Source organism: Pristis pectinata, chromosome 9 (genome assembly GCF_009764475.1).
Source record: "Pristis pectinata isolate sPriPec2 chromosome 9, sPriPec2.1.pri, whole genome shotgun sequence".
Lineage (NCBI taxonomy): Eukaryota > Metazoa > Chordata > Chondrichthyes > Rhinopristiformes > Pristidae > Pristis > Pristis pectinata.
Genome location: NC_067413.1, coordinates 26238182 through 26258590, shown reverse-complemented (window position 1 = coordinate 26258590; position 20409 = coordinate 26238182). Strand labels below are relative to the sequence as shown.

The 20409-nt window shown below is 39.5% G+C and overlaps 1 protein-coding gene across 2 annotated transcripts in view; it reads left to right on the top strand.

The window, feature by feature from the left end:
• Positions 1-259: 259 nt before the first annotated feature.
• The window catches only part of elp6 (elongator acetyltransferase complex subunit 6), a 30510-nt gene continuing 10360 nt past the window's right edge, over positions 260-20409 (top strand). Inside the window, exons 1-5 of one of the 2 annotated variants that reach the window (XM_052022766.1) lie at positions 260-405; positions 8213-8291; positions 13780-13850; positions 15525-15658; positions 19360-19552. In XM_052022766.1, the coding sequence (XP_051878726.1) occupies positions 352-405; positions 8213-8291; positions 13780-13850; positions 15525-15658; positions 19360-19552 (531 nt within the window). In that variant the 5' untranslated portion in view covers positions 260-351. The remainder of the gene's footprint in view (positions 406-8212; positions 8292-13779; positions 13851-15524; positions 15659-19359; positions 19553-20409) is intronic. The other variant, XM_052022767.1, reaches the window with a different exon arrangement.

Genomic DNA, 20409 nt, shown 5'->3' with positions numbered 1-20409 from the left:
GGAAGTGAAGTTGCCGAGGCCCGGTTGGCAAAACTTTTTCGTTTTCCGTAAAAAAGAACCAGGACTCAAACCACATTCCCACCTCAGGAACTCTCCAGGACTTGAAGTTAAAGCGCACCGCCCGTCACCGGCGGAATGACCGCGTGGGTGCGTACCCACGTTACGTAGTACGCATGGAATTCCGTAACTCGGCTACATTGGTCGCCGGGGTTACGCCGGCTCGGCGATTGGATACATTGCTGGGATCACGTGGTGCGCTTGACGCAGAGCTGGAGTTCTCTGTCAGGCTGATGTGTGTGCTCCACGGGCCGGAGTAGTTGACAATTGAGGCTGAGTCCAACTGGTGCAAAGATGTTTCAAGAACTGAATAATATTCTCAATACAACTCCCGAAACGTGCGAGCAGGTAATGAGTTCGCTTCCTGTTCAAGACCTCCTGCAGAGTGTGCTGGGATTCCACTGATTTAGCCGGGATTGGCAGCAGAATAGAGGTTCCCTAGAGCCGCGGTGGGAGTCAGGAAAAGTATGCAGGACCACGTGGATTTTGTTGGGGGTTTGTGGAGAGGCTTTCAGTAGTTTCAATTGGAATTGAGATAGAGTACGCAAAGGCTTCCTGGGCCCTTCATTTGATCCTTGCATCCTAAATTCCTTGGATTCTGGAGAGGTTCCAGCAGATTTGAAAACGGCAAATGTGGTGGAGTAGAGACAGAAAGCAGGAAACTATTGGCCAGTTAGCCTAACCTCTGTCATAAGAAGAATGTTGGCATCCTTATTTAGGAGGTGGTAGCAAGACATTTAAACAGTCATAAGTCAATCAAGCAGAGCCAGTATTGTATTATGAAAGGAAAATTGACTGATACATTTGCTAAGGTTCTTTGAGGATGTAACGAACAGGGAGGATAAATGGAAACCGATAGACTGGGTGTATTTGGATTTCCAGAAGCATTTGATAAAATGCCGCCTAAAAAGCTACGATACAGGATAAGAGTGTACTGGACTGGGAATAATGTATTGGCATGGATAAGGAAGTAATTAATTAACAGAAGACCTAGTTGATATAAAAAGGCAATTTTCAGGTGGGCAAACAATGACTTGTGAGGTGCCACAGGGATCGGCTAATTGTAATCTATATTGATGATGTGGATGAAGATACTGAAAGTATAGTAGCCAAATTTGCTGATGATATAAAGAAATGTGTTAGCAAGTTGTGAGGAGGATGAGAAAAGCCTGCATAGAGGCATAGTAGGTTAAATAAGTGGGCAGGAAATTGGCAGGTGGAGCAAATATTGGGAAAATGTGAGGTTATCCACTATGGAAGAAAGAATGAAAATGTAAATGATTATTTAAATGGAGTGAGACTGCAAAATGCTGTACAATGAGGTCTGGGGGTCCTAATTTATGAAGGGTAAAGAAGGTAAATAGGAAGGCTAATAGAATGTTGGCTTTTATTGCAAGGGGTGTGGAGAATGGAAGTAGGGAAGTTTTGATGCATCTTCACAAGCTGATGGTGAGACTGCACCTGGAGGTCAGATGTGCTTGCATTGGAGGCAGTGCAGAGAATACTTATTAGGTCGATTTCTGGGATGACAGGGTTAATGTAGGAAGAAAGGTTGGGCCTATATTCATTGGTTTATAGAAGAAGGAAAGATTGAAACATAAATACTGAGAGGGATTAATAGGGTGGATGCTGAGAGGACGTCTTTCTTGGTGGCGGTATTTATAACTAGGGAGCACAGTTTCAGAATGAAAGTTTTCCCATTTCAATGGTGAGGAGCAATAATTTATTTTGAGGGTCTTGAGCCTTTGGAATTCTATATCCCAGAGAGCTAAGTAGGTAGGGTCATTTGAAAATATTTAACTACATTGAGAGTTGAGGGCAAGCTTGGATAATCCATGATCTTACTAATGTTACACAAGTCTATCCTTTGCCTTATTTGCTTAGTATAATCCTCATTCATGCCTTAGTTATGTTGGGACTCGACAGTTGAAATAGCTTCCTGGCTAAAGCCTCATCTTTCTTCCATAAACATGATAATTTAAAACCCTCTTTCCTGTATTCTAATTTATACCAAATGTCATTCAGCTATGATCCCTGTGGTCATGGATCTACATAGACTCTTTGGTGAGCAAAAACTCAAACTTAAGATTAAAGTTATATTTGAACCCCATGACCTTCCCTATCTCAGTAGCTCCTCTAGCTGTAGAAGCCAAAGTTCTGCCCGAGCCTGCAAGAAACTGCAGAGAGTTGTGGACACAGCTCAGCACATCATAGAAACTACTCTCCCATCCATGGCCATGTCTACAGTTCCCACTGCCTTGGTAAAGCAGCCAACATAATCAAAGACCCCACTAACACCGGACATTCTCTCTTCTCCCTCCTCTCATTGGGCAGAAGATACAAAAGAGTGAAAGCATGTACCACCAGGCTCAAGGACAGCTTCTATTCTGCAGTTATAAGACTATTGAACAGTCCCCCAGTATGATAAGTGGACTCTTGACTTCACAGTCTACCTCATTTGATGATCTTGCACCTTATTGTCTGCCTGCACTGCACTTTCTCTGTAACTGTAACTTTATTGTGCATTCTGTTACTGTTTTCCCTTGTATTACCTCAATGCACTGTTGTAATGAAATGATCTGTATGGATGGCATGCAAAACAAGTTTTTCAGTGTACCTCGGTACATGTGACAATAATAAACCAATTTACTGTTGAAAACTTTATTCCCCCAACTATTGCCTTAATTTACTTCACTCCATAATTGGTGGTTGTTCTTTCAGCTTTCTTGACCTCAAGAACTCCCTAAATTATATTTACTGTCAACCTACCTCTGTGTTACTGCTGTACTTATACTGCTGTGTTTAAAGTTGCTGCATTTGACCAAGCTTTTGGTCACCTGTTCAGCTGTTGCTGTGATTTTTGTCAAAATTAATTAATAATGTACCTCTGGGATGCTATAGTGTTTTTATTATGCTTTGTGTGAATCTGAATGTTATTTTTACACTTGGTTACAGAATGATACAAGCTGTGAGCCTCATTTAAGATTAAGAGATCCTGAAATATAAAATTTTACAATACAGCAAATGATTAGAAATTTCAAGGCTATTTTCTATTGTCCTGCTCTCTTTCTCATAACTTTCATCCTCCTCTGCTTCAGTTACTTATCAATGTTTCCTATAGAATTATAGGACACAGGCAGATCATTTAAAAGGTACAATGGTGTTTTCCTCAAGACTGTCCATTGAAGTGCATCTTCTGCCCTGACTCTATTATGAAGTTGCTCCATATCTCCCTAGTTTCAGTCTTGGCAGTAATTTAAATTTATCTTTGTAACTGGCCCATGAACTACACAAAATAGATTTATTTACTTGTATTTTCCTTAACTCGTCGTAATTTGTATCATGAGTTAATTTTGATGTGAAGATTTTTTTTGTTTCAGTAGTTCTGCTATTCTGTTACCATAACTAAATTTAATTACTCATCACCTCAATCTAATCTGAATTAAAGTACCCTGTATGCTCCCCATGGCTTTTATATGCGGAGTGTCCAGAATCTTCTGCAACTTTGTAACTGTGATAAAACAGAAAATGCTGGAAACATTCAGCAGACCAGGCAGCATTTGTGAAGAGTGAAACAGAGTTAATGTTTTAAAAAAAAACAAACTGCCAGAGGAAATCAGCGGGTCAGGCAGAATCTGTGGAAGAAAAGGAATGGTTGGTGTTTTGGGTCAAGTCCTGATGTAGGGTCTCGACCTGAAATGTCAACCATTCCTTCCACTCTACAGATGCTACCTGACCAGCTGAGTTCCTCCAGCAATCTGCTTTTGCTCAGTATCTGCAGTCTCTTGTGTCTCCAATGGAATTAATGTTTCAGGTCAATGGCCTTTCCTCAGAGACCTCTGATCAAGGTGTATACAAAGGCCTCTGGTCATCCTGGTGTGGGATGGAGGTGTAGTGGGAATGAAAGTCCATGGTGAGGATCAGTTTGTTGTAGTCAAGAAACTGGAAACTATCAAAATGGTGAAGGGTGTCAGAAGTGTCACAGATGTAAATTGGAAGAGACTGAACAAGGGGAAAATGAATAGTGAAATAAAAACAGAAAATGCTGGAATTATTCTGCAGGAGAAGCAGCATCTGTGGAAACTGAAACAGTTAATGTTTTAAGTTGATGTTTCATCAGAAAAGGAAAGGTGAGAAAACAAGGCCCTGCGTAATTGTAGCAAAGCACCTTTACTCTTGTACTCAAATCCTCTGGCAACGAAAGCCACCATACCATTAACCCTGCTGTACCTGCATATTAGTGACTTGTGTACAAGGACATCAAGGTTCTTTTGAACATCAGCACTTCCCAATCTTTGACCAATTTGGGGGGAAAAAAACTCAGCATTTCTGTTTTTACTGTCACAGTGGATAGCTTTGTATCTTTACACATTGTACTTTATCTGCCATGTTTTTGCCTATTCATTCAGCTTGTCTATATCTGCCTGAAGCCTCTGCATTCTCATCGCTACTTATGTTCCCATTTACTTTTAGGATATGGTGTGCTTCTGATTAGATTGCTCCTCCCAAAAGGTAACTGATTTATTACCGTACATTTCCTTATCCAGGATTATTGTGAAGATTAACGATAGACACTGTTTTGTCTTCCATCTTCATCTTTAGTGACGATGGATGGAAGGAAATTTTCAGTCCTCAAATCTGCTCAGTTCCCTCCATCTTCATGTTTTGTTTCAGTTTCAAATCTAGTATATTATAGATTTTATCACACTAACCACATCACAGGTGACCCCTCCACCCTACCCCCCCCCCACTCTTTTCCTAGGTCATCAAATATTGGTTAACCATGATCCCCTCTTCTATTTGTTGTGAATTCTTTTCTTCCAAATCTTCCCCATGAAATTCCTTTGATTACTTATTTTCTTACCTCACTTTGGCTCGTAATCTTTGCTGCGTCTAGCCAGCCCTCTGTAAGCTGCATCAAAATGACTGGATATGCTAAAGGAAAAATGTGCCTTGTAACTCTCTTACTAAAATAAAGAAACAAAGCAATACAAAAATCTGTAAACACCAGGATCAGTTGAGAAAAGCAGAGTTAATGTTTCAGGCACGTTCCTCATTATCAAACTATGAAAAATTACAGATCAACTGAGAGGATGAGAAAAGGTGGAACAGGAGAAAAATGTAGAGAGGGAGATGATTGATTGACAGAAAAGGTCAAGACCAACGAAAGTACACCAAGAGAAATTTGAGAAGTTAAAAACAAAACTCCATTAGCACAATATATAATTCTTATTTTGTATTTGCTTCCTTCTAATTCTACTCTTCGTGACTTGGTTGGTTTTAAGCTCTTGTTTTGGATTCTGAGTCTACAATATTCTTAAATACTGATTTTTGTTGTGGCATTCCATTCTGGCCACTTGGTGCTGCTGTAGATAGCTGTCAAGAACTTGTTTCACAAGATCAGAATAATCAGAATCAGGTTTATCATTACTGACTTGTATGTCATGAAATTTGTTGTTTTGTGGCAGCAGTACAGTGCAAAGACATAAAATTACTATAAATTATAAAATAAATAGTGCAAAAAAAAAAGGAATAACCAGGTAGTGTTCATGGACCATTCAGAAATCTGATGGCGGGGAAGAAGCTGTTCCTAAATCACTGAGTGTGGGTCTTCAGGCTCCTATACCTCCTCCCCGATGGTAGTAATGAGAAGAGGGCGTGTCCTGGATGGTGAGGGTCATTAGTGATGGATGTCGCCCTCTTGAAGATGTTCTCGATGGTGGGGAGGGTTGTGTCTGTAATGGAGCTGGCTGAGTCTATAACCCTCTGCAGCCTTTTGTGATCCTGTGCATTGGAGCCTCTGTACCAGTGTGTGATGCAACCAGTCAGAATGCTCTCCACCATACATCTATAGAAATTTGCAAGAGTCTTTGGTGAAATACCAAACCTCCTCAAACTCCTATGAAGTAGAGCTGCTGGCATGCCTTCTTCATGATTGCATCAATGTGTTGTGCCCAGGATAGATCCTCAGAGATGTTGATGCGCAGGAACTTAAAGCTGCTCAATTGCTACCTTTGTTACTGGTCTTGTAATCTTCTTAGTCACAATATCATAGTTTTGTGAGCAAGACCTGTTGGATAGCCAAATGGCATAGAATGTGACAGAATAAAAGGGGTCACAGTCTTGACCTGCTTTTTGCTGTTATCTTTAAAAGTTCTTTCATCCCACTTTCCTTGTTGTGCACTGTTTAAAATTCTTTCATTAAAGAAACAAAATCATTTTTAAAACAACTTGTTGTTATCAAAATTTTGGCATAATTTTGCTTTCTAGCTTTCCATTTCTAATTATTTTTTAATTCTGACCTTGTTCCTACTTTCTGAATGATGTGAGGCATGCTGCTGTTTTAAAGAGCAGTTAATTTTCCTGTTTTACTAATTAATATTTATTCTGCATCCATTATTGTTAAAACTGATCATCTGGCTATTGACGTAATTATTCTTTCTAGCGTTCTACATGAAATGCAGTAACCTATTTACAGTTTTGCTCGCAGAGTCTGTCCATCTCTTTAAGAACAGTTTTATATTTTGTCAACTTCTCTCCTCCCATCTGAACTGACTCTTTCTACTGGCAAGTAAGCTTGGCCCAAGCGACCATTAATTACATGAGTGCCTGCACAGCTGTGAGGCATCTTAGTTGAGCTCAATTCCAAAAAGTCCATGTGTGCACTTATGACAGAATAGTGCCTGGAACTCTTTGTGAGTAATGTTTAGCTCTGTTTAACTTGAAATCCCAAAGGTGAATTGAAGCACTTGTTTGTAAGCTGTATTTTTTTTTCAATGATGATCAACTGTACACTGTCCTGAGGATGTAATATATGCTGGATAGTTATGGCTTGTTACAGGTGTGTTTCAGAGGTAAAATGGGATGATTGTTTGTAATCTTTAGGCTAGGTGGATGGGTGGTGATGGGATTAAGAGAAGAGAATAATTTTAAATTTATTTGCTGGTGGGCTATGTGTAACTAGCATTGTAAATTGGGCAGTGGGAGAGGGAGGAATGGGGTTACAGTGCTTCTCACTGCCTCACTTTACAGCCATAATGGTATTATTTTAGTCAATATAGTCACTTAAAATGTTGGGAATGGGAGTGACTGTGCATGGAAAAGTCTCACAGGCAGCACCATTCGATGTTGAGAAATAAACTTTGGCCAGCCAGGATGCTGTGAGAAGCCAAGAGCACATCTTAATCTCTGATGAAAGGTCTTCAACCTGTAAGATATAAGATACTTATTAAGAGATATTTATCTATTAGTCACGTGTACGTTGAAACACATAGTGAAATGCGTCTTTTTGCATTACTGAGAATGTGCTGAGGGCAGCCCACAAGTGTCGCCACTCTTCCGGCGCCAACATAGCAGCTCCTCACCTGTATGTCTTTGGAATGTGGGAGGAACCTGGAGCACCTGGAGGAAACCCATGCAGACACAGGGAGAATGTACAAACTCCTTACAGACAGTGATGGGAATTGAACCCGGGTCGCTGGTGCTGTAATAGCGTTATGCTAACCACTACACTACCGTAACATAAGCTGTTTCTACTTCTGTGGATGGTGCCTGATGTATTTTCAGCATTTTCTATTCATTTCTTGTTCTTTGAGACAGGAGACTAAGGACAGATCTGATTGAGATTTTCTGTTGTTGTGGGGGGGGGGGGGGGTGTTATCATGAACTGGGGACATAACCTTAAAGATGAGCCATGAGCCATTCATCAATAAAATTGGTAACCAAATTTTCTGCACACAAATGGTTTAAAAAGAAGTTTAGAACTGAGCAAAATGATGTAGACCTCGGGTAAGTGTAGCTTTTAAGAATTAGATTGATTCTCTTTATAAAAATGCAACAAAGAATATGGAGCAAACATAGGTAGGTAGAGGATCACAATCTAATCATGGCAGGGAGGGGATGCCTCAGACGCTGAGTGAACATTATCTTGAAATCTGTTACGTACAACTTTACAAAAAGAAACAATTATAAACCCTCCCCCCCCCCCCCCCCCGCCAACAGCCCCTGCTCTCCCTACCCACCCAACCACCCCTTTGGTTTCTTAATAACATCGGCATAAACTTCCCTCTAGTGGTGAAATATTGCAGGGGGTGTGTAGAAGGAAAGACAAATAGAAATCTTGCTCTTAATATTTTCCTTTCCTTTTCTGAAACAGGGAATAGGTGTACTCCTGTGTGACAAGCAGACCGATGGAGGTTTCCTTGTACATCACTTCCTTTCTTTTTATCTCAAAGGTGAGTGGCGTTGCCTGCTTTGGGGCAGCATTGTATTGAATCATTGTATCAGAGTGCCAGAGATCTTGTGCTCCTGAATGCATTAAGCTTTTGGAGGTTATGCAGGTTCTTTTAGTGAAAAGGCATCTTGCTGTCTTTGTAAGCACATGTCATCATGTGTTATGATGGATAGATAGATGTTTCACAGGCTGATTTGTGAAGGAGTATCCAAGGTCATATGGGATTACAGATGTCTATGGCCTCTGTTTATTCTGAGAAGAATATATTATGGTTGTTGGATATTTATGATTAAACAGTAAATTCTGGAAATACTTAGTAGGTTCTATATTATCTGCATGCAGATTTCTACCTTCACGTTAATGACCTTTCATTAGAACTGAGAATAACTGGAAGTAGGTTTTAGAATGAAGAGGGCAGGAGAAAGTAACAAAGGACAGAAAGGGAATGTTTGCAATAAGGTGGAAGGCAGGCAGGAATTAAATGATAAAAGATATGACCACAGGTGCTGCTTGATTGGCTGTGTTCTTTCAGCTTTTCTATTTTTATTTGTTCAGCTGGTCTGCCATTTCTCCCCCCCATTATGAATTCCACTTTTTCTGATTGTCTTCACAAATCTTTTTTCTCTTAACATATCTACAGATGCTTTTGCAATCCATTCCGTGTAAGCTTGTTTTCATACTCCACCTTCCCCCTCTTAATTAATCCTTTGATCCTCCTTAGCTGAGTTCTAAACTGTTCCCAGTCCTCAGGTTTGTCACTTTTCCAGGGCAGTTTATACATTCTCCTTCTTGGATCTAATACAAACCTAATTTCCCATGTTAGCAATGGTTGAGCCATCTTCCTGTTTTATTTTTGTGCCAGACAGGAATGAACAATTGTTGCAGTTCATCCATTCTGACTCTGCCATGGATGGTCCACCATTAACCCCTTAAATACAATTCCCCAATCTCTCCTTATTGACCTATTTCATGCTATCATAGTTTCTTTTATTTAGACTTAGAATCCTAGTCTCAGAATCAACCACATCATTTTCCATCTTAATGAAGAATTCTTTCATATGATGGTCGCTTTTCTTCAAATGGCTTTACACCAGACTGCTAATTAATCCATTTTCATTACACAGTACCTAATCTAGGATGGCCTGCTCTCTTATTGGTTCCTCCATGTATTTGTCTTTCAAAAAAAAAATTCACTGTATTGTTGCTAATATATGCGTAGATTCAAGTCTTACATGATTACTGATGTTTCCTTTTGGATATGCCTCTAATTTCATTTTTAATGTCATCCCCAACGTCACCACTCCTGTTTAAAGATCCATGTATAATTCCCACTAATCTTTTCTGTCCCTTGGTATTTTATTAATTCTACCCTTACAGGTTCTCTACTGTCTGAGTTAGTATCCTTCCACATTATTGTGTTAAATTCCTCTTTAACCTGCAATGCTACCCTACCTCCTTTTTCTTTTTGCCCGTCCTTCCTAAATATTAAATAGCCCTGTATATTCAGTTCAAAGTCAAAGACCAGTTTATCTGCACAGGTGCAATGAAAAACTTGCTTGCAGCAGTTCCAATCCTGGTTCCCTCTACAGCCATGTCTCCATAATCCCAATTATATCACACCCATTTTGATGAGTAATTCACCCACCTTATTGCAAGTGCAATGCACATTAAGACACAAAGCCTTAGGTTTGCCTTTTAAACATTTTTGGTTCCCTTGGCATTATTTTGCAATGTGTTCCTGTTTGATTTTCATCCTTGATTTCTCTGTCTTCCACTTTGGCTTTTCCCCTTTGTTTCTATCCTTGTTTTTCCTTCCTCTGCCTCCAAGTATAGATTTCCATTCCACTGCCATTTTGTTTAAACTCTCCCTAATAGCACAAGCAAACAATCCCCCCAGGGCATCAGTCCTGTTTCTGCCCAAGTGCAACCTGTCCGACTTTTACTGGTTCAACCTCCCCAGAACTAGTTCCATTGTTCAATGTATGTGAATCCCTCCCCTTTGCACTGTTCCCCTAGCCGTGTATTTATCTGATTTGTTATCCTTTTTCTACTCTTAACTAGCACATGGCACTGTGATCCTGAGATTATTATCTTTCGAAGTCTTTCTTTTAATTTACTTTCTACCTCCCTAAATTCAACTTGTAGAACCTCATCCTTTTTTTTTAAGTGCCATTGGTATGGATCTGCACCATTTAAAAAAAACTGGCTGTTCACCCTCCCCCTGCAGCCACTTAAAGACATCTTTGACCCTGACACCAGAGACACAACATACTATCTTGGAATCTTGTCTGTGGCTACAGAAATGCCTGTCTGTCTTCCTTGCAGTTGAATATCCTATCACTATTCGTTGTAATCTTAGATAGCACTCTTCACTGTCCATTATACCATCAATATTGGTGTCATCAGCAAACTTTGTGGATTGTGGATTTGGTACTTTCTATCCCTGGTAAGGATTTTTATACATTTAGCATTGGTGTTGTCTTGACTGATGATTACATTTTCCAAACACATCCAAGACAAATCTTGTGGTCCCTTTCCCTCCTTCATTCACTTATCCACATTTTTGTTACTTTCTTAAGGAAGTCAGCTGCAAAAATTAGACCTGCTCTTTGTGATGTATTTAAAGCCTTGTTGATGATTTCATCCCTTCTGTTGGAAGATTGGATACAATAGGGGCCTAAATTTGTTTATGCTCTTCAGATTTTCCATGAGTCGCATTTTAACGTAAACATTCCTGTAGAGTATAGTTTCTCCTTGTAACGAATACAGCATTAGAATAAAGCAACTGTATTGGGGGATAATTGCAGCTGGGGTCTGTTCAGTCCAGCAGCAACTTATTACAAAACCTTGCCATGTGAAGGGTGTGATTCTTCCACACGAGGTATTATTTTTGTCCTCAGCCAAGTGTATTTGAGCTTTCTTTTGAACCAGTAAGTGAATAGAAATGTTTTTGAAGGTTTTCATTGCTGTCTATCTCCTTCCTTCCTCACTCAGGTGTATGTATCATGCAAGCCTTTATCATATATGGTAGAGAACAGAATATAATAAGAATTTGCGGGTCCTTTGAAAAGGAAGAGTATGGAGAGATATTTGATTAGCAGAGCTAATATTGTTGCTGGTGGAATGGTGGGAGTAGAAGGTAGAATTGACGGATAAAGCTAAGATGTGAGGCCCTCAACATCAGAGGCCAAAGCGAAGGCACCTCAGCAAAATAGGATCAGAGCAAGAAATACAACACATGAAAATACTGATTGGGGAGGCAAACCAAAACAAAAGAATCCTGTACTGGTTCTGTTGTTTCACTCAGCTTTTGGAAGTTTTCGCAAGATTCTGCACAAAAATTTTGGTAGTGTGAATAGAGCAAATAATGATTTTTGTGCTTATTTGTCTTTGGGAAATTATATTCATTGTATACTGTTGTGCATTTGCATTTAATGAAAATGATTCCATTTAAAATGGATGCATCTCTTTATGTTTTTTTTGATAAATGACATGATCAACTATAAGCTGATATGTCACTTCAGACCAGCTATAAGCCTTTGTACATTTGGTTTTAATTGAACCTATTACATGATCCATGGAAACATTAAATAATTTAGCTACTGTCTTGTAAGGTAATGGAATTGAAATTAGAATTTTTTGATCAATAACATTATGATGATCTAAGTGACTAGAATATGAAACATGCTAGCTACATACTAAAACATGCTAATTCTGCTGGACGACTTAAAGTTTGACTAAACTGGTATTAAGCGCATACCTAAGTAGAATTTCGCCTCTGATAGGAAGGTGGGAAGAGTCCTTGATGGATTATTTTACTGCTGAAAGGGTAGATTTGACAAATTCTCTTTCATGTGTCCACTGCCTTTCATGTGTCGTCTGTCTTTACATACCTTCTTCTGGTAGTGAGGTTGCTTATTCCAGCCTGGATAGCTTCTACAATTGTTAACATTGAGATCCATAAATTCAAAAAGAATAGTGTTGGTGTTTTTCACAACCAATTATCACCCAATGAAGGCGACTGGAATAAAAGCAGAAAATGCTGGAAACACTCCAGTTGGATAGCAGCTATTGAAAGAAATTTCCAATAACTTCCTTTCCCTGTTTATATCAGAATTGGCCAGTTCTGCTGCAGGTTATTCATCTGTAATGTTTGCTGAGTTTTTCTCTCTCCACTAACATTGCCGGCTGGGCATTTTCTAAGCTCTGCATTTCACAGCATTTACATGTTCCTTTGGTTGTGTTGTCCCTCCCTAACTACACTTGCTAATCTATCAGCCAGATTGCTTCAACAGTTTATCGCTACATCAACCCACTCTCTGCAACTTCTTTTTTTTCTCTTTCCCGGTTTTGAAGAAGGGTCTTTGACCTGAAACATGAACTCTGTTTATCTTTCCACTGATGCTGCCTCACCTGCCCCCCCCCCCCCCCCCAACCTTCTTATTCTGGCTTCTGCCCTCTCCCTTTCCAGTCCTGATGAAGGGTCTCGACCCAAAACTTTGACTGTCCATTTCCCTCCATAGATGCTGCCTGACCTGCTGAGTTCCTCCAGCATTTTGTGCATATTGCTTCAGATTCCAGCATCTGCAGAATCTCTTGTGTCTAAGTTTTTCCAGGTTTTTCTGTTTTAATACTAGATGATCATATTGCTATTCAAAGGTTTTTGTTTGAGCTTCAAGCATTTTCTATTTTGTTTCGGGTTTCTGACATCTGCAGTTTTTTGATGTTCAACGTTACTAGAATGTTTGGCTCTTTTCAGAGTGCTGTACAAACTGGAAAGTTTGTAAAGTTTAAGCCCTGTGACAAGCACAACAGATTTATGTTGAAGCTGCAGCATGAAAGCTGGTCATTCAGTCAAACTGTTGATGATTGTGCTCTATTAGAGCCTACTCCCACTCAAATTACCCTTCTCTTACCCTCATGAATAACTTTCTGTCATCCTCCCTGTTTATGTACCAATCCTCCCTGAAAGTAATAAATTCAACCACTCCACATGTGAAGAAGTTACTTAAATTAATTTGATATTTTTGCGGTTCTTTGTTCTGGATTCATGCATGAATATTTCGACATAACCCAATCAAATCCCCACATAGCTTTTAAGACTTTTAATGGGACTTTTGTTATTTATTTTGACAATATTACAGGAGAATTTGCGTGAGGAACAGGCCGATCTTAATTGTTGTTTTAAAAGTAACTATATATTCCTTAATATTTTAATAAAAACACATATGTGCAGGTATTTCACACAGCTTGTATGTATATTAGGTGTGGCTAAATGGGATTCTGACTTTGGTGGAGTGTGGAATTTCCTTTGGGCTCTGTTATTTCAGCTTGTGACTCAATTTCAGCAGAATTGTCGGAATGGAGTCTGAAGCTGTGGCTGATTTGGAACAAAGTCAAAACATTTTGAGGGAGTAAAGTGGAAATTAAAAGTTTGAATTAAGAAGCTTTCTCATTAGTATTGAGCCTAATATTAACTTATTTTGCAGGAGGTTGCAAAGTTTGCTTTCTTGGCCTGCTGCAGTCTTTCAGTCATTACAGTCTTGTTGCCCAAAAGCTGGTAAGTTTGGATGAAGTTTGTGGCAACAGTTTTAAAATGTTAAGGTTTCCCTTTTTACATATGAATGGGTGTGTTTTGTTTTTAAGTTTGTTGACCATTTATCCTGATTCTGTATATTTTTGATTTTATTATTCCTCTTCTAATTCACTTAGTCAATAAATTTAGGTTTTAGTTTTTAACTGGAATATAATGTGGATAAATGTGAGGTCATCCACTTTGGTGCACATAATGGAAAAGTGGAGTTTTTGTTAAATGGTGAGAGATTAGTAACGTTTGTACTTGTACACAGATTGTGAAGGGCAACATGCGAGGTATAGCAAGCAATTAATAGGGCAGATATGTTAGCCTTTATTACGAGAGGATGTTAATACAGGTAAAGTCAAATTCAAGTTTATTGTCATATGTACTAGTACCATTATGCACAGGTGCAATGAAAAACTTACTTGCAACAGCATCACAGGCACATGGCATTGGATAAGCAACATTCACAAGAAAAACATAAATTATACACAATTTTTACAAGAAAGATCACAATTAGAACAAAAAAAGTCAGTTTTAGTGCAAAGTGATCAAAGTGGTTATAGTGTTGCTAAATTGTAGTGATTACAGTTGTGCTGGTTGGTTCAAGAACTGAATGGTTGAAGTAGCTGATCTTTAACTGGGTGGTATGGGTCTTCAGGTTTCTGTACCTCCTGCCCGATGGTATTTGTGAAAAGATGGTGGGGATCTTTGGATGGATGTTGCCACGTTGAGGTGTTGCCTCTGGTAGATGCTACTGATGGTGGGGAGAGATGTGTCTGTGATGTATTGGACTAAGTCCACTACTCTAGGCAGCTTCTTGCATTCTTGCGCTTTCGAATTGCCATACCAGACCACGATGCAACTAGTCAGGATACTTTCAACAGTACATCTGTACAAGTTTGTTAGTGTTTATGGTGACAAGTCAAATCTCCTTAACCTCTAAGGCAGTCATTTTGCAATTGTATAAGGCCTTGGTGAGACTGAATTTGGAAGATTGTGTACCGTTTTGATCTCCTTACCTAAGAAAGGATATACTTCCCTTGGAGGAAATGCAGTGAAGATTCACCAAGATTGATTCTAAGAATGGCAGGTTTGCATATGAAAAAAGATTGAGTAGACTAGGATTGTAACCTCTGAAATTTGAAAGGATATTTCATCAAAACATATAAAATTCATAAAGAATTTGACAGACTAGATGGAAGGAGGGTGTTTCCCGTGTTTGAGGAATCGAAGACCAAGGGGCACAGTTGGAGAATAAGGCGTAGGGCATTTAGTACTGAGATGAGGGGAAATTCCTTCACTCAGAAAGTGGTGAACCTTGGGAATTCCTTACCCCTCTGGGCCATGAAGACTTGGTTTTGTGTTCATTCAAAACATTATTAAAGGAATTAAAGGAATCAAAGGAAATGGGGATTGTGATGCAAAATGGTGCTGAGGTAGAAGATCAGCTATGATTTTAATGAATGGCAGAACATGCTTAAAGGGCTGGATGGACTATTGTTGCCATTTCTTGTGTTTAATCATCAGTGGTTCTTTTTCTTGAAGCATTCTTGAAAAAGTTTGTCCTGCAAAATTTTGCTTTCCATAGGTTTCTTGTTCTATATATCTTATTATATTTGCTTGTGTGTCCATATTTGTGCCTTATGTTAACAGGGAGTTAATCTGTCTGCAGCCAGAGAGAAGGGACAGCTGGTGTTTTTGGAAGGACTCCGCTCATCCCTTGACCTCTTGCTTGATGATAAGCAGGACAGTACACTGCACAAATCATCCCCTCTCCAATTTTTAAGGTACTGTAACTTCAGTCTGCCCTAGACAAATAATTATAAAATGCAAGATGCAATGAATCTATTCTGGAGAATGTAGATTAACCAGTTCTTCTGGGTTTCTTTAAATTTTCTTTTTCTGATACAAGACTAAGAAACGCACAAATCAGATAATATGTGCATAAAAAAAGCTGATTTGAAATGCTTTTCAAATAGTCCACTTGTTAGATCTGAAAAATAGTTTTTCTTAAGGGAAGAAAGCAAACAATTTTTAGTGGTCTGTGATAACAATCTCATGGCAGCTATTAAGCTGCTGCTGGTAAGCCTTCACAGCATAAATTTACATCAAACCATGCCATATATTTATTTTAGTTTGCTCTGAACTTCCTTTTTCTTATCTTTTGCTCCTTTATGTCAGTTTCCCTCTGTCTGCCCCTCCTGCCTTCTCTTGCTCTGTCTTAGCTGCTCTCTGCTTCATTTATCTAGTAAATATTTCCCCACAGATCAGTTACAAAGTCATAGAGTTGTAAAGCACAGAAGCAGACTCTACGCCCAACCACGTACATGCCAGTCTTTTTGCCCATTTACACTAATGCAATTTGCCTGCATTATGACCATATCATGTACATAGTTGTACAGCATAGAAATAGGCCCTTCAGCCAACCATGTCTCTGCCAACCATCATGCCTATCCCACTTGCCTGCATTAATTCCATATTCCTCTATGCTCTTGCTCATTCAAGTACCTGTCCACATGTCTTTTAACTGTAGTAGCTGTATCTGATTCCACCACCTCTTCTAGCAGTATGATCCAGATAACAACCCCTGCTGTGTAACAAAAAAAACCTACCCTTCAGATCCCCTTTAAAACTCATCTCTCACCTTAAACCTATGTGCTTTTGCTTTTGATATCCCTACCATGGGAAAAACATTCTGATCTTCTTCCCTATCTATGCTTCTCAAAATCTTGCATACTGTTATCAGGTCACCCTCGATCTCTATCATTCCCAGAAAAACAAACCCAGTTTATCTAATCTCTCCCCATAACTGAAGTTCTCCAATCCAGGCAACATCCTGGTGAATTTCCTCTGCACTCTCTCCAGCAGAAACACATCCTTCCTAGAGTGTGGCCAAACCAGTGTTTTGTAAAGTTGCAAAATGCCCTATGAAGACAAGCATGCCATATACCACCTTCACCACTCTATTGACCCGTGTTGCCACTTTCAGGATACTATGAATTTGAACCCCTAGGTCTCTGTTCATCAACATTCCTTAATGCCTACCATTTACTGTATATGCCCTACCCTAATTTGGCTTCCCAAAATACATCACCTCACACTTGTAGGGATTAACTTTTATCTGCCAATTCTCTGCCCAACTTTCTATCTGATCTATATCCTGCTGTAGCCTTAGACAACCCTCCTTGTTACGCCACCAACTTCCTTGTTGGCCACAAATATACCAATTCTACCTCTAAGTTCACATCCAGTTTGTTATTATGTATCACAAGCAGCAAATGTCCTGGCACTCATCCCTTCAGAATATCACTGGTCAAAAGATTTTGAATCAGAGGAGTATTGCCGCACCACTACCCTCTGCCTCTGATCAGCAAGCCAATTTGGATTGAATTAGTCAGTTGATTTTGGATTCCATGTGCCTTAACCTTCTGAACCACCCTAGCATGCGGAACCTTGTCAATGCTGATGACAAGGTGATAGTTGGTGCATTAGAACCATACAGCACAAAACAGGCCCTTCGGCCCACCATGTTGTGCTTCGGTGTTGCCATTGTTGGTCATGCGTGCATTCCAGGTAGATGCACTGTGTGGCTTTCCAGGATTAGAAGGCACATGGTCATGTCAGTGGTGCTTCAAGACATTGGTAAGGGTGTCTGTGGTGAATGCCTTCCTTCATTTAATAAGTGTGTGTTTGGAAACCATCCTAAATTGGAAAGAGAAAGGTATTGCTGTTGCCATGATAAAGGAGGCCAATTAAACTCTGTTAAAGCGAGAGATTGAGTAGTTCTCAGTTAATGAATGTGAAGTGTGGGTAAAAGTAGAAGTAAAAATCCACCATTCTCAATCCAATGTACAATTCTCCCCCAATCATTGCCACAATTACTCAATGGATAACAGGTGAGTGCAAGAAGTTTCCCCAGCAGAGACCACCTCAAGGCTCAGATTATCAGAAATATTACTCCAGTAAATATTTAATAACTGTGGACTCCTAACTCTGAGTGCATGGATGAGGGAGATGTGAAGGAATAATGAAATTACTTCTCCCCTCCCCACCCTGCTTTTTCCTCCTCATTGCTACCTTGCACCTCCTAAACTTGCTCACAACTTCATTGCAGTGTTAACTTGCACCTGAAATATCTGTCCTTTTTTGTGACAGCATTATTGGCCTTGGATTTTCAACAGTTTTTTTGATAGCTCTTATCTGGCAATTGAAACATAGCTTTGCAGTCAACCGAAGTTTGTAAAACAGCCTTGCCCTGGCTGACTCTGTTTGCTAGCACAGTGGTTATGTAATCGAGAGGCTTGAACTAATGATTCAATGTCATGATTTCATATCACGCCATGGTGGGGGTGGAGGAGAGGGGGAGGACTTCAAGTAATTTATAAAGTTTTAAAAAAAAATAGTATTAGTGATGCAGACCATGAAACTATTACTGCTTTTAAAATAAAAAGTTCACAGATTTTCTTCAGGGAAGGAAAGCTGTGTCCATTCCCTGGTTTGTACTTTGAATGCTCCAGCCCCACAGCAAAGTGTATGCTGAATTGATTGCAAATGCCACCCAGTTGTACTAAATTGAGGTAAAAGAAAATAATGGAAGTGGATGGATTGCTGAGCATTAGTCATGGCAATGGCACAGTGTTTTCGCCACTAAATTGAGGGGTTTTGCAAGAATTGGAAGAGTTGCCCAACAGATTGGAAGCAAGAGGAGGTCATCTCCCAAGCCTCTTCACTGGGATGATGGCAAATCTGTGATCTAACTCCACATGTTTGCCTTTGCCCTAAATCCCTTTTGGTTAACAAAAATTTGTCAACATCCATTTTAAAATTAACATTTGAACTAGATTTACCAACAGTCGTACATGATGGGAAACAATTCCAAACTTGCCCAATTCTGACTAGTTATTTTCTCACAAGATTGGAACCCTACAAAGTTATGTAAGAATACACAACTTTTGTCAGTCTTTAAAACAGAACACTTAATACAACGGATGAATATAGTGGGCTTTGTAAATGTTAAACAAGAAATTGATCCCTTTGCTTTCACTTGGTTTCCTTTTTACAAAGAATTAGTATGGCTTTTGTTTATCAATTCCACAATTATGAGGAGGCTGCTGCTCATAGAATCATTTTCTACAATTCTTACAATTTTAAATGCACTGACTTTAAGGATATATATTGCATTCATCAGCTACTTCTGTGAACTTGCTGGTGCTCCTCAGTAGTGAATGAAGTGTCAATGTGATACCTGATAATGGAGAGAATTATCATCTCTGACATCTGGCAAATCATAAATTGAACGGAACATAATCAGTAATAGGGATTGCTGAGACCCCCCCCCACTTTTAACCTTCCCACCAAAATAATGGTTAGGTTGTGTTGGGTCGGAATGATCAGTTTTGTAAAAGGATGCATGCAAGGCTAAGAGATAATAATATTTTCGGTTGCCACAGTTGCATTTCTTGAGTGAATATTTTACTTTATTTTTCAGCTCTCCCAGTGCCAGTCTTCGATCACTCTATGAGTTTGTTTGTACATCAATACAGGAGACCAGCGAAGCAGCTTGGAAATTTCCAGTACTGATCATTGATGATTTGAGTGTCCTGCTTAGCCTTGGAGTGACCACCGAAAACATTTTGAATTTTGTGCATTACTGCAGAGCCACACTTTGCTCAAAGCTTAAGGTAAGTTTTATGCCAGTTTCCATAGCACATTTTATTTCTTAGGCTTGGTACTGTTATATATGCTTCACATTCTGACAAAAGATAATCGACTTGAAACGTTAACTCTGTTTCTTTCTCCACAGTTGCTGCCTGAATTGCTGCATATTTCCAGCAGTTTTTGATAATTTGTATTGTATTTTTGTTCATTGATTTCCTCTACGTAATTGTTATTCATGATTGGTTTATTATTGTCACATGTACCGTGAAAAGCTTTTGTTTTGCATGCCACCCAGACAGATCATGCCATACATATTACATTTGAGGTAGTAAAAAGGAAAACAGAATGCAGAATATAGTGTTGCAATTACAGAGAGAGTGAATTGCAGGTAGGCAAATAAAATGCAAGGAGGGGTCCATTCAAGGGTTGGATCACAGTGGGGGTGGGAAATCTATCCTTGAGTCTATTGGTTCATGCTATCAGGCTTTTGTATCCCCTCCCTGGGAGGAGGGAGAAGAGAGAAAGACCACGGTGGGAGGGGTCCTTGATTATGTTGGCTGTTTTCCCAAGGCAGTAGGAATGTAGTCGGAGTCAATGGAGGGGAGGTTGGTTTGCGTGATGGACTGGGCTGCATTCACAACTCTCTGCAATTCCTTGGGCAGAGCAGTTGCTATACTAAACTGATGTATCTGGATAGGATGCTTTCTATGGTGCGTCTGTAAAAATTGGTGAGGGTCATTGGGGACATGCCATATTTCCTTAGCCTACTGAAGAAGTAGAGGCGTTGATATGCTTTTTTTTTGGTCAGTGTCCATGTGGCTGGATCAGGACAAATTGTTGGTGATATTTGCACCTAGGAACTTGAACCTCTCAACCACCT